General features: G+C 41.5%; 1 protein-coding gene across 3 annotated transcripts in view; it reads right to left on the bottom strand.

Moving 5' to 3' along the window:
- Window positions 1-14806, bottom strand: part of LOC119891888 (spermatid perinuclear RNA-binding protein-like) — an 81007-nt gene that overhangs the window by 46881 nt on the left and 19320 nt on the right. For all 3 annotated transcript variants that reach the window (XM_038703856.1, XM_038703858.1, XM_038703857.1), the window contains exon 2: window positions 3038-3163. In XM_038703856.1, the coding sequence (XP_038559784.1) occupies window positions 3038-3040 (3 nt within the window). In that variant the 5' untranslated portion in view covers window positions 3041-3163. The remainder of the gene's footprint in view (window positions 1-3037; window positions 3164-14806) is intronic.

Genomic DNA, 14806 nt, shown 5'->3' with positions numbered 1-14806 from the left:
TCAGATCCTCACGCAACTCGTCTTGCAGTCAGTCAAGTTACTGATTAATGGAGTAACAGAATGTCCGTGTGATACATCGTCTCTTTCCCATAAAACCAGTCGCCATATAGTTTAAGTGCCAATTTTCTCAATGTACTTGATTTCTAATTTTTAAAGGAAATTTCACATACATTTATATTCATGCTACTATTTTTTAACTTTAGCTGCCACAAACCAGCTCAGATGGGTGCCATATTTTAAAGGTCAGCAATACTGAACAATCAGCAAACCGGTTTTACAGTTAAAAGGAGGATTATCATCATCCTCACTGATCATCAAACACCATCATCAAAGCAGTGCTCACTCTGGGTAATCACAGAGAAACTAATCTGAATTTGTTGACTGTTAACTTGCTGGAGGAAGGAGACGAAATCCAGAGCGAAATAGATTCCTTGAACATGAACACACTGTTTCTAATTCAACGCCTGGTGTTGTTTTCCTCAACGTCCTCCCCAGACATTCTGGTGGAAAAGCAGGAGCTTGTTGTCGGCGTCAGAAACGCTCATCACAGTCTGCACGATGACAGCAACACCTGAAGCGACCTGTGCTGCTGCCAATCTCTGCGTGGCCTAGATACAGCAGCCGTTACTTAACATTAACATTTATGACATGTACTTAGGGATAGTGCCCATCTCTCTGAGGGGGGGAGTGAAAAAAACGGCTTATGTGCAAAATTAGCTTGGATCCTCATTTTAAGCTCGAGTGCGTCCGTCCGCCGGCCGAGCATCAGTCCAAGGTCAAACTGCTCTCTCTCTCAATCATCCCTCCCTCTTCAACTCCGATCCTCCCTTTTTCCCCTTTTCCTGTCCTCCCTCTCTCCCCGCCTGCAGCGTGTAAGCACACCCTCATTACGGTGAGTTATTTATGATGGTGCTTTAATAATTCATGGCCATGTGTCTCGGGGGCTTGTGCTGGAGTTGCGAGGGTCATTCATCACGACCCAGCTAATCTCTCGCTGAACTGCCGGGGGCACTCAAGGCTGTGTAGCGGCAAGTGTGGGCAGCGTCAACAACCATAACACACAAACGTGCACACAAACATTAACAAGATCTAAATGAAAGATTAAGACTTTCACAGCCTCAACACTGATTCTGGATCCCAGCCCAGCCCGGCACTGGGCCCATTCCTTTTATTTGTTACCTACAAGACAGCATGGAGTTCAGGCTCGCACTGCAATTAGAAGATAATGACATTCACTGCTTTAATTAATTGCATTGCGGGTTTGTCGGTGGATGCAATTTACTTCAATCTGACACACACACATCAGCAGTGATTCCTTTGACATTTTCTTTTCTCTGTAAAATCACGAGGATGGCGTCTGACACACACACACACACACACACACACACACACACAGTTTTCATGGTGTGAAACCAGCTTGGTTTACAATATCTGAAGGCAACAGATTACCAGCATACACATAGATTATTAAAAACGCTTTTTCTAACAAAAACTACTTGCTTGACACACATTGATGTAAATAATCACTGGTGCTGCTGTTATGTTATGACTGCTGTGCTTTGATGATACTTTAATAACAACCACAGAAGATCATTCAAAATGCTCTCAACCTTTACTAAATATTCATCATTTATTTCAACTGTGTTCAGAAAACTTAAATTAAATTTTGGCAGTCTCTCTAGAGGACATCAACATGGGAGATGGAGGAAGTAAAAGCAGGAGGACTAAGGGAGACGCAGCTGATGACAAATAACAACACACATCTTTGTTTAAAAGTCAACTTTATATTGATGTGGATCCAAGATTTATAAACCTTACCCCATTTTCATTTTGATTACTGACAAGAGATGTTATTACAGCTGAAGAAAGACTTTTAGATTTAGGTTAGAGTGGCTTCAATTGCTCTACTTTTTTCACTTATTTGTCAAAGACATGTTTTGAAAGAATCTTACAAGAGCAGCATTTTAATCCTGACAACAATTTGACTAATCTTGGACAAAGCTCCAGCAACCACGCATGTTTGTGTTTGCTCTCCCATCATTCCTGGAAATCCAAATATCAGAAAGAGAGTTAGGATTCTAGCATAACTTCACCGACACATTTCCACTTGTGGCCTTCGTCGAGGTCGTCATACCACACCTTGATAATGTGTTACCGATGGTAATGTGTTAAATGATGATCTTGATGAAAAATCACATTCCTAGTTATTGAATTTTGTATTTATAAAAGTAATATCAAGAGAACTACAGTGCAGTATTCACACAGGAGACACTTAGGAGTCATCAAATCTACAGAAAGGTTTAAGATGGCCGTGTTGGTGTAGGCATCTCTCCCACTGCTCTGAAACAGTCTCCTTCAGCTGATGGCTTTTTTTCATCTGTGTTGGAATATCTGCACTCAGTTCAATATATTCATCCATCAGAACTTACTCCACAACCAAATCCTTGGGGGATTGTCTGTGTTGTGGTGTACCACAAATGCTTGTGAATGGGACCGAACACTCATAAATACCTGACAATGGTGATAAATTGACATCAAATGTTTCAACAGTGTTTCAGCAGGCTGCTTGTTATGCTGCTGCCTGAAACCGTCCAATATGCTTAAAATTAAGTGTTTTGTCTGACAGATAAGCTTAAGCTGCCAGTACACTCCAAACTAAATAAATTTAGGTGGGTGCACAAACAAAAAATGGAGGTTTTGGGAGCACAAACAAACCATCGCTACAGATTGTGTAGCCTGATCAGCCAAAAACAACAACATTTTCAATAGCCAAGAATTCACCATCACCAGGAAATGATCAATTCATTTATGTTACTCGTCTCTGGCCTGTCTTTACCTCTTCCTGGGAAGTTACTAATTGTGTCTGCCTCCACTCCCAAGGTAGTTAATCTGATGTGAACACCAATGAACGATCGGGGTATACAGATATGGGCATTCAACAACCGTTTGAGAACACACCAAATAGGGCTCAGTTTGGAATCTATTAATGGCTAAAAAACCACTATAAACCAACAGTGGACGTGCACAGGAGGCTCACCATGTCCAGGCAGCGGGGGGGGGGGGGGGTCGTGGGAGGGGTCTATGTGAGGACCAGGGTCCCGTCACTCGGCCTCTTCATGCAGTCAAACGTCTCTCGGCTGTTGGCTTCTCAGTCAGAGTCTCACTGTGGGAAGAAAAAAATCGATGGAGGAGAAAAGAAAAACTCTGTTAATTGGTCTTAATCGTGTATTCCTCTATTATATACGTAAACATCCAGAGGACACAAGGTTATACATTTCTGCCTCTGTGATATGGCTTTAACCTTTGTATCTGAAGTATTTGTTGCTTATAATGTGGGTGATCCAGGATTTAAAGCTTATTGTAAGCTGCTCTGAATAAGCATCAGCTAAATGCTTAAAACGTGGGGCTGCATTATCAAGCATGAAAAGATAAACCCAAATGTCAGATTTCTAACCATTGTGCTTCATATTTCACACAACTAGTAATCACAAACATTTCTGACGTCTTTTCTCTACAGCTGCAAAACTACAGTGGATTTAAAAGAAAAAGAAAAAGCTCACAGAAACACTATATTTTGGCCCAGACAAGCTACACAAGAGAGAAGCTGATTTTCTTTTCTCTTTCTCGCAGTCGGAGTTCCAGTTCATCCTGAAGGTGGTGGATGGGGTTGAGGTCAGGGTTCTGTGCAGGCCAGTTAAGTTCTTCCAATTAAGACTGGGAAAACCATTTCTCTATGGACATGGCTTTGGGCACACAGGGGCACTGCCATGTTGAAACAGGAAAGGAACAAACACAAAGTTGGAAGATCACTATTGTCTAAAATATAATAGTTTTACGCTGTAGCATTAGGATCTGCCTTGATTGGAATTAAGGGGCCCAGCCCAGTCCAAAAGACCCCCAGACCAGAGATGTGAAGGAAAGATTACAACAAACCCACTTCTAACACTAAATGAATCTACTTTGTGCTGAAACATTCAGTTAATAATCAATTAGAGGACCGATAAAAAGTGAACTGACAAACACTTTAATAAGCAGCAGAAAATGTCACACGTCGCCGATTTTCTCAGTTTTACATCACTGCAAATCAAATATCTTTGTTCTGACAAAAGAACCAATTTGAAACATCAATTTTGGTGCTGGGAAACATTTTGACATTTTGTAGAGAAACAAATAATCAAAAGTAATGTGCAAATGAATTAATAATGAAAATGATTGTTACTTGCAGCTCTAAATCTACTGTCTGATATCAGACATTTGCAGCAAGTACTCGTGGAACATAGACAGACTCATGATGGACAGTTCAGTTTCAAAATCAACATAGCAGAAACCAGAGATATTCTCGTTTTTACTCGTTTTTACTCAGCATGTTCTTTTTCCTTGGGAACAACATTACCCCACAATGCAACTCGAGCCCTGATAGTTCTTCTAGTCCTAATAAACTTTCCTCTTGCTTCTGATATTACAGTGGATCAGTAACCATGTGTCATATCACAGTCATTCAGCCATAATGATCCAAAGACAAGTGCTCATGTTCTTCTCTGAGTTTTACTGAACAGATGGTTCATGTTTAATATGGGACATTTCAAAAACTTGCTTCTTATCCTGATTAAAAATAAACCAGCCTTTGACAACAGTCTGATTCTGATGCTGCTGTGAAATTGTTTTACCGTTATCTGGCCAGAGACACACACTTACACATTAATTAAAATATATTCTCACTATTAAATGCATTAGATGAGGCTGCCATGCTTTGCCCACGCGGTCAAATGCTAATAGGATGTGGGCCTGAGCCTGTGGTGTAACTGTGTGGCATTGGAGGAGCGAGAGAGCGAGCAGTGTCGCTGCACAACATCCCGGGGGGAACCGGTGGGGTCGGGCGGAGCGTCAATTAGATTCTCCGTCACCTTGACCTTGTTTTCAATGACAGAGCAGGCTGGTGGTGTTGACTTCTACAACTCTGCTTGTATTCTCTGCATGTCTGTGTTGTGTTTGCAGAATCATTTTAACCATCCAGTAAAATAAACACAGAGAGCAACTGTTTGAAGACAAATTTCAGGAAAAAGGATGTTGATCAATACGGCTCCACAATTACTGGGCCAGCTGCTGAGATCTCTGCCTTTCAAAGCCCCACGTTCTCGCTCACACCCCGTTTTGGAACAAAAACTCCCCAAACAGCGGAACTTCAAAGCGTTTACAACTGCTCAATAATGGAGAACGTTGCTATGTGTGCGAGACCAGGAACGCAACACATGAATGCTAAGAAGCCTTATTCCTCCCACCGAAATCGAGAGCAAAGAAAAGGCAGAGCTGAGTTTCTGCCACAAATTCAGCTGGTGATACATCACCTCTTCACGCCACATTTCTGCTGCAGCTAATCTGGTTCACACGTCTCTGATGAGGAAATGTGACTTAATTGACTGTCAGTGACTGGCTGCAGAGGAGGAAGGGGGCGGAGGAGAGAGGAAGGTGATGTGGTAACAAGTGCAACTTTAACTTTAAGTGACAAGTTTGGAGAAGAAATCATTCTGATTCTTTCAAGATCCTTTAGAGACAAACCCAGGTTGTAGGCAGATGTAAAAAAAAGCAAGGGTTACTGTGGTAGTATGTCATTTTTAAATCTGTACACACACTGTGACGCATGTGAAGGATTATACTTTTAAACCGCTTTTGCCAAGAAAAATGTCCTGAATGAGGCTCCTGTGGAACATGTTACAAAAAACCAATACAGTCACTGAAGAAAAGATATTTATTAAAAAATAAAGTAAAATAAAATAGTTACTACAGGTATTTTCACCTCTGCATCACCAATCCTTCACTGACTGGGTTGTGCTGATATCAGCTGCTCCAACACAAATAACGATAAATCCTGTCCTCCATGTTCTGTCTAAAACCCAGTGTGCCCACAGAGGGCCAATGGTGAGCAACAGACTTCTTAACCAAGAACGTTTCCTGAAATTCCAAATGTACAATTTCATTTGTTTCAGATTTCATTAATTAATTAAAGCGTTCCTTCTAAATACAATGCTAGAAGAGCGCCCTCAGTAGAGAGCAGATCTCCGACAGGCCTGGTATCACCAAATGCTGTATGATTAACACGCCAATGTCTTCGGTCATTTGAAGCTTTTTTTTACTTTTCACCTGTCATTTCATGCCATTTAGTCTCAACTGACTTATATTATACAGAGACAGCATTTCACTGTACATGCAAATGTCAAAGACAAAAAAATGTCAGGTGACATTGTATAAAAATGAGATACTCCGCAGAGGGACGAGGTCGGGTGGATGGATGGGTCAAACAACCCCAGGACTTTCACCAAGAAGGCCGCTGTTCGTGTCCTGTGGGAAACCAAAAGTCAACATTGACTTATTGTACCAACTAACGTAGGCTACTGGTCGGTAAAGAGAAGTGAGCGGTCAGTGGGCGTATAAAAATTGTGAATTACCACAACCACAAGACGTCCTTGAGCCCAGCTCTTTCAGTTTGTTTTTTTTTTCCTATCAAATCTTAATTCATGACGAGATATGCAAGTTGTCAAACTTGCATTGGAATGTAAAATCTAAAACAATCCAAAAAGGCCAGCTGCCATGTGCAAACAAACAAGACGTGACAGACAGGGAGAACAGGAGAAAGTTTTACAGGAAGAGCGACATAATTACAGCCACAGGAGACAGCTGTGCGGACGTAGAGCGATGGAATTTCAGCCAAAATGCCATAAAAAAAAACAGTAAATACTGAAACACACGGTACAAGGACAACAGACTACAAAACTGCATACAGTATTCTGCTGAAGTTTTAATAAATTCCCCATGTGGGCTCATTTTCGAATAACCTTTCATCTCCCTGAAGAGGGGAGGTGATTAAACGAAGATAATTAAGAATACAGCAATGACTTTTAAAAGGACGTTGACAGGACTGCGGTAGTGGCAGATGGTAAGCTCAGCATGTGACAAAAAGACAATGATGATTAAAAAAAAAACAGGCCAGAGAGTGAGAACACATAAGCAAGGATATTTTTTTCCCCTAAAAATAGACTTTCTACAGAACTCTCAAGAGTCATACTGACATGCTTTACATAAACAAAAGCCATACAGTGAATGATATAAACACTGGGTGCTTTAAATGCATCTACTCCCTATAAGCCAAGGTTATTTGCATAGCCCTTTAGTCTCAAAGGGCTTTACACATTATGAGACAATGAATTAAAATGACACACTCCAACTTCAGATCTTCAGTGAGAACAAAAACCCTGCGAGAGCTTTTCATTTTATTTCACCCAACAGCAGTTAACATCATTAAACTCCGGTAAAAGACAAACATTTGCAACAATTAGGCCAATGAGAGCAGAATTAGGTTCACTACAGTTTAGTGACGTTTTACAAATGTAGTGCTTTGTTGTGCATGTAGTAGTACAAATAACCCTTGGTTGTTTATGAGGACTGATTATTTATGAGTAAAGAGGCCCAGAGCCAGGCACCAACTCTGCTCCAGATAAAGGTTCAATTCCCCGAGAAGCAAGGCACTAAGAGGGGCTGGGAGAGGGGTCATTTTCAGGACCCCAATTACATAATTAGTTGAACTGGGGATCGTTTGAAATGTTTTGATACAGGGCTCTGCAGTGCGACCATTTTGCTCGCATATGCCCCTAAAAATCGATACGTGCGAACTGGAAAAGTGATTTCCGAGCACATTGTGCGAGTAACTACAACCTACTGAAATCCCCCGCACCCCTCCCGCCGTGCTGCTAATAGTTCAAAACATCCCTCCCCTAGTAGCGGCCTGGACGCGACGCAAAGCTGGTGTCAGTCAAATGAGAGTTGTCGAAACTGGCAGGAAAAATAGCTAGCAAGCCACCGGAGCACCGAGAGAGATCCCGGAGGGCGGGTCAGTCGGTGGCCGCTCGAGCAGCTCGTTACAAAAACGAGAGAGAGATGTCAGCAGCTGGAGCGGTGAGACAGAAGACAGTAGGGAGAAGGAAGTTTTGGGTTTGGCTAGCTGGATATTCAGCTGTATCAGGCGCCCTTTGTTGAAACATGTTCAACTTTTCTTAAAATCGATGTGCTCGCCACTGTCACTTTTTGTCAGCTGACCAATCACAGCATGGATGGGGCGCAACATAAAAATGGTTTGACGTCCTAGAGTAAACTTTCAAACGTTGAACTCCTCCTGCATGAATGGTTCTGATTATTGCTGAGATAGTAGCATTAACAAATTCAGAGACCAATGTAGGTCATTTTTCTTGCACAAAGATTTAATGTTTTGTTGTCCACCTGGAATTAATAGTATACTAGTGGTGAGCTATGTTGTATATAATACATAAAATGACAATGCATATAGTAAAATCAAATAATTTAAACATTAATATACTAACAATATACAATTTGATTAAAATTGAACAGTTTATCTAATGTTATAATATTGCACTAATACACACATTTAAACTAGTTTCTCCTCTATGCTGTGTGAAAGAGCCTCTGCAGTGGAAAGATGCAGATTTTCACTGCACAGGAAGCCAGTGTGCCAGTATGTGCCCCTTCTTGCCTCCTCCTGAGAGTAACACGTTCCCCTTGTTCTGTTTTACATCTGTTTACTAAAGTTATTGTCATACTGTTGAGTAGTCTTGTTTACATTACGTGCGGCATCGGTTATGTGGGTGCTGATGGTGTATCGCACGTTTTTTGCTCCAGTGGTTTCACACCACAAGGAGAACAAGCACACACATAGTATACATATGTATGTAATAAACAGTTTATTAAACTGTGTTACTTGAACATTTTTCGCTGTGCTCCTAAATTTCATTGTGCACTCCTAATTCTTTTCATTTAGGAGAACATGTGCTCCTTGGGAAAAAGGTTAGCGTAGAGCCCTGTGATACTGTTGTCAGTACGACTGAGTATTATTATATTTTTGTTATTTTTTCCCAGCATAATACAGCTACAAATAATAAGGTTCAAGCAACATTTGAATATATGACCATATTTAGATTAAACTGACAAGAAACTTTGACGCAATGCAAAATAAAAGAGACAGATTCTGTAAGTCTTCTCAATATTCACGATCAACGTCTCCAAATATTTGAGTCTGCGTTGTACTGAATGTCGGGAAGTGAGGAGGAACAGTAAACCTGTTGTCAGACAGAAGGCTGGAGGTTGGAAGACAATGTAAGAGTCTGCCAGTATTGCAAGAGCAACAGAGTCTACTGTCTACTCAGTTAAGAATGATGCTTTCAGACTAAAAAGAAAAAGAAAATGACATTTTTTTTTACAACGAACAGCTCAACATGTTTTTCAAATTGTAAGTAAGAAAATTCTCACTTACTGCCTCGTGGCGTGCAGCAAGGCCCGGGGGTTATTAGTCCCACTCCCAATGTGTAGAGTAAGAGTGTAATACCACCAGAGGCCGAGGTCAGACTGCAGCCATGCTAAAAATGCAGCCACTTATGCTGCTGTAATGCACTGTGGACAAAAACATCCACCAAACGGGCTGCGCTCTGCCACTCCAACCCATCACATCCTCAGGTATTCTCTTCGTAATGCCTCCTCCAGCCTCTCCTGTCCCCAGCCTCCATTTTGAGGAAGGTTAGATGAACCCAGGGAGGGTATTATTCTAGGGCTGTGTTTATTTAGGTCGTTTTCACTGCAGGGAACTTTTATGAGCAGGCTTTTATGTTCACACAAGACTTCAAATAATGCCCTGTGCAATCCTGCGAGCTCGCACCAGACGGGATGAGAAGTGGGGGAAAAAGCCTTGTTCTCTCATACAAAGCTTTTGTGACTAACATTTGATCTGACAACAAAAGGCAATACAGACTCTCATGATAATCCAAGTGCTGGGGATCGCACATTTTCCAACACTCAGGGAGTTTTGCCTCAAAATGATGTATCCAAACTAAAAGTACTCCAACTGCTCAAAACCACACAAACTAATGAAAAACAAAATCATAACAAATTGGTAGTTTTATATATTCAAAACTTGGAAATAGGACAGCAGGTAAGTGGAGCTCCTCTCCATCTCTGACAGATGATGCTAAATGACCTTCAGGTGATGAGATGTTCCCTCCCTAAAATGGACACACATTTTTGTAAGTGATCTAATTTGTTTGCAGTTTGACGCTGCCTCGCCTTTCACATTAATGACGATGTGCAGAAATATGAACAACGGCCTTTATGAATGTTAACAGCAGGGAACATATTTCACTGTGGGTGCAGATCTCAGTAAATTAAATTCAGGATGTGAGCCACCCCTCTGCAGAGCCAGAACATTATGTATGGTGTTCAGTGTAGATGGGGTGTCATGTGAGAGTGTGATCACACCTAAAGTAGACTTTCTTTTGGTTTGAACCACTGTTTGCAACATTTCTGTAGACCTCTGATTAGGTTCACACCTGCCAAATAAATTACACTATTACTTTACTTTCATTTGGCGGAAGATTTTGTCCACAAATGGGCAATTGGGGGTTCAAAGTCTTGCTCAACGATACTTGTTAATTCGTAAATCACAAAAACACAGAGAGGAAAACAGAAAACCCTCTCATTTAAGAAGTTTAATTATTTACTAATTTTGCTCGACAAACTTCTTTATTGAGTAATCATCATCGAATTTGTTGTTGAGTTTTAGTACTATACCTACAATATGGAAAACTCAAGAGAATTAAAAAAATAATGTCTATGTATTTAGCCCAAAATCAGAGGATTGTCTTGCAGAATTTTACAAAGCTTTCCCTCCTTACACCCCTGAATAAAAGAAAGATTAACCATGAAAACACTCGTATATCTCTGTGAAAGGAAACTCTAATTAAGGGCCCTGCAATATATTACATGCAACTGCTGACCAGTTGCAAGGACAGTAATCTGGGGATGGTACATGTGTTTGGGTATGTACACGTGGCCACATGTGGGCTTCTTTATTACCACAAACCTGACGTTTTCTCTTGAACCCATTCTTAGTTCTGTTTACAGTACACCACCAGTACTATATATATCCGGTTTAGTTGAGGTTTTTTAGTGTTCAACACAGGCGTAGGGTGTGAAGGTAGCTTAAGGACATAAGAATTAGTTCCTGTGCACACAATTTCAAGAACAATGCGAGTCCTGACCTGCTAACCTGACCCATTCCTCCCAGCTTTCTTCTAACACACAGGCTATCCGTGTGGGTGCTTACACCAGCACTGCAGAACAGTGAGCGGATCATAATGTATTTCAGTGCAGGTACTGTAACCCTGAACATTATGACTCCTCACAGCAGAGAACATATTTCATCGGCTGCACAAATTCTCTGTGATCTCCTTGCAGAGCCGGAGATGTCTGACTCTGCTGCAGAGCCAATAAAACTGACTACAAACGTTATATAAGTGAGCCACAGCTGGCAGGGGGCGAGCTGCAGAGGAAACAACGCTCAGCAACATGAAAACACACACATACACATCTCAGACAGGACGGCTGGTACTTATAGGGACATGGTTATGTTTAAATTTAAAAAAACTGGAGTAATCTCCCAGCATGCTCCGATTTTACAGCCTGATTTTGAGCAGCGGCTGAGGCGTGGACGGCACCGGGTTAAGATCTGAGCCAGGCCAAAATGTACCTTTCTGAGACTAGAATATGGAAAAGGGGACTTTAACCTTGCATTATATTCAATATATTTCAGCAACCAACTACAAATTCTTATATTCTTAGCATGTCAAGCAGCATTTAAAACATGGGTCAAAGGTCAGAGCCATGTCAACCAGATTACAGAAAGGACAGAGAGACAGTGTTGAACTCAACAGCCAGAAACGGAGGAGACATTGTTTAGAGCAGTTCAACTTCTGAATGTGTGACAGGAAGATGTGATTTAGTAAAAAGGAGGAAAACGCCTTGAGGTAAGTGAAAATAATCTGTGAAAAGTCACCAAAATAGAGATTTTAATTAACAGCCGAATGTCTGTGTAAAGTTTCTTAGACCGCTAACACAGCACTCTTTGTTAAGAAGCTGTGATTCGGCATCTCAGGCTGGGATCTGCAGACATTTGTTTTAATATGAGAGGCAAGATCAGATCAGGGTCTCCGGAAAAGTGATAATTGGAGACAAACGGCTCCTAACATCAGACGCCAGCGGGCAAAGCAAAGCAGCGAGGGTGATAGTCCAGTCGCCTGCTTTAACAATGCAACACAGAGAATTTTAAAACTATTAACCCTTTGAAAAACAGGCTGTTTTTGCTGAAACTATTAATTTCACACTTGTGTTCAATTCCAACTGGGTTGAATATGTTTTGAGTTTTGGTACTACAGTTCCCATCATTCTTTGGTTGACGCAAGCGCACATGGCCAATCACTGTGTGTTGTGGGCGTGATTGTCGGTTTCAAAAACGTACTAAAGATGTCAGACGTAGCCCCCGTTTCCCTCTCAAATTTATAATTATGAGGCAAGATCTGTTATGGGTCTGTGATTTTTAAGTGGATTTATGGATGTTAATCTTTTATGAAGATTCCACTAAATATGATTCCAGCACAGTGTGATGTCTGTGGCTGTGTTCGAAACAGAAGGCAGCTGCCTCACTACAGCAACAGAGTCCTCAGAAGGCATCCCTTTTGAGTGAAGGCATCTCTATGAACATTGATTTCAAACAGCCTTTTAGGGCAGCATTTACTGCAACGTTTGACGTCAGCACGTCATCTTACATCTCTTCTGACTGTCAGTCACTAGCCTTAGCTTCAGCTAGCTAGCTATTGAAAAGGCAAATGGCTATCAGAAGCCTGAGACATCATGCTAAACAAACTTGGTTGGTTACTTCAGTGTTTAGTGCTCTCCAACTTTCCAATAATTGAAGCGAAAAAACTACTACAAACGTATTGGTAGACGAGTTTCAGCTCGTTTGTCCGCCATCTTGTCCATTTTTCGTGAGCTACCGCGCACAGATTTATGGGTAATAGGTCAAGTCAGCATCAAGGCTGCCTTCAAAAGTGACCGTAACTGGGGAAGTCTGAAGGCATCTTACGACAAGACAGGAAAAGGTCATTAGATCTGTTTGGAACAGAATTCGATGCCTCGCTGTCCTGTTGGACGCCTCCTGAGACAGCATTTTTACCCGTTTCAAACACAGCCTGTGTGTCTGATTTGACAGGAAGTAGGAAGTGAAAAATGGGGTGCAATTTTTAATGCGAATTGCGTCAATCAGGCACAGAGGGTTTAATCCAGGAAAACAAATTGAATCATTTTGATCTTTCCTGCTTTAGAGTGTACAAAAACCTCAATGCACTAAGAGGAACAGACAAACGGCTAAATCTGAACATAAAGCGTTTGGCCAGCGACTCGTGCCATGTTTCCATGCCAGCCCTCTCTCCACATACTGGTTAACTTCTGATCATTACAACAGCTGTCCCAGCAGCCTGAGCTCGCTATCTGCTTGGTCACCTGCAGTCAGAGGTCTCCGGAGGACGCTGCAGTAGAGGTAAAGGTTGGGTGGGCCCTGAAGCAGCCCAGCTGGTTGACGCCCACACGGAGGGCTCAGGAAACACAGCTGCTTTGTTATGAAACAGCAGCTTCAATGTTTTTATTTTTTCAGGGGAGGATTAGGCCTTCATTAATGCATTAATGGATCAGTGATGCACTGTGGGCCTGAAAACATCCAAGTAAGCACAACACTCTCCTCCCTGTCTGCCACTAAAAGCAGCAACAGAATAATGTGTGTGTGTGTGTGTGTGTGTCAAATTGACTGACATTTTGCGATTTATTTGGTTGTGTTTGTGCATCAGGTATGTGTCACGTTGAGGGGACACAGTTTGTTGTTGATCCAAAAAAAGGTCTTCAGCTAGGAAATAAAAAATGTAATCTGGTGGCTTCAGCTCAGAATCTGGAATTTGTGGGTTTGTCGTCGCGCTAAATGACAGCTGTTTCCCAGATTTGCAAAACAAGTGAGCCGTCACTGTTGCAGCTGAACGTCAACTCAATATGATTATCAGTTTTTCAATCAGTGCGTTTACTCGGCAGGCGTGGGGGATTTGAACCAGTGACCTTCCAGTGCTGCATGATGGACCTGGTCACATCCTGCCGTGAGGTTGAATGGTAAACAAGTCACTCAGCCAGTGAATAAAGCACAAACGCCAAAACTTTTCCAAACAATTTAAAAAGTTTCTCTGCGAAGAAACACAAGAAAATTGAGTCAAACTGAGAATGTCAGGATATTGTCATAAAGTAGAAATGTAACCGCCGGTCGCTGCATCTCCCAGATAAAACCGTCTTTGTATCGACGAAGACTCAAAGGAGGATTTCTGCCAGGAAATTATGAGAAAGAACAGAGAGCTGAGAGAGCTGCTGCCTTCTTCAGACCCGCTTTATTATTCTAGTGTACAGAAAGGAGCTTGCCTTGCATTTTTATTGCTTGCCGTACCATCTTCTTTATTATCCGTATACTGTTTGAAAAGCACTTTTGGCTCTGCCTGGAAAGTTTTATATACAGCAGATTAAGCTTACATTTCTTGCATGTGGGTGTGTTCCTGTTTACGTGTGTGTCAGTACGAATCACTGGTGCAAATTGTTTGGTCAATTTTTACTGTGGATGTTTGCTGACAATAAGAGGGTCAGCAAACGTCAGTCAATCGAAAGATTTTTCCTGTTTCTTGCAAGGTTTATCCTCTTTAACTGTCAACATTTATGCACGCTCAGCTGATCTGCTGTGCACTGACTCAAGCATTATGTTACACCGGTTTAGCAGATAATTGGAATTACTTCACAGCGTACCCATTGAACACTATCTCTAGTTTACCTATAATTAGTGCCAAATGACACAGTTCTATGTGGGAAATTATTAGGAATTTACAAACCTGTAAAA

This window comes from Micropterus salmoides, unplaced genomic scaffold (genome assembly GCF_014851395.1).
Source record: "Micropterus salmoides isolate LMB-PRFRI ecotype aquatic unplaced genomic scaffold, ASM1485139v1 Ms_hic_scaffold_7, whole genome shotgun sequence".
Classification (NCBI taxonomy): Eukaryota; Metazoa; Chordata; class Actinopteri; order Centrarchiformes; family Centrarchidae; genus Micropterus; species Micropterus salmoides.
This window is presented reverse-complemented; position numbering and strand designations above follow the sequence as displayed.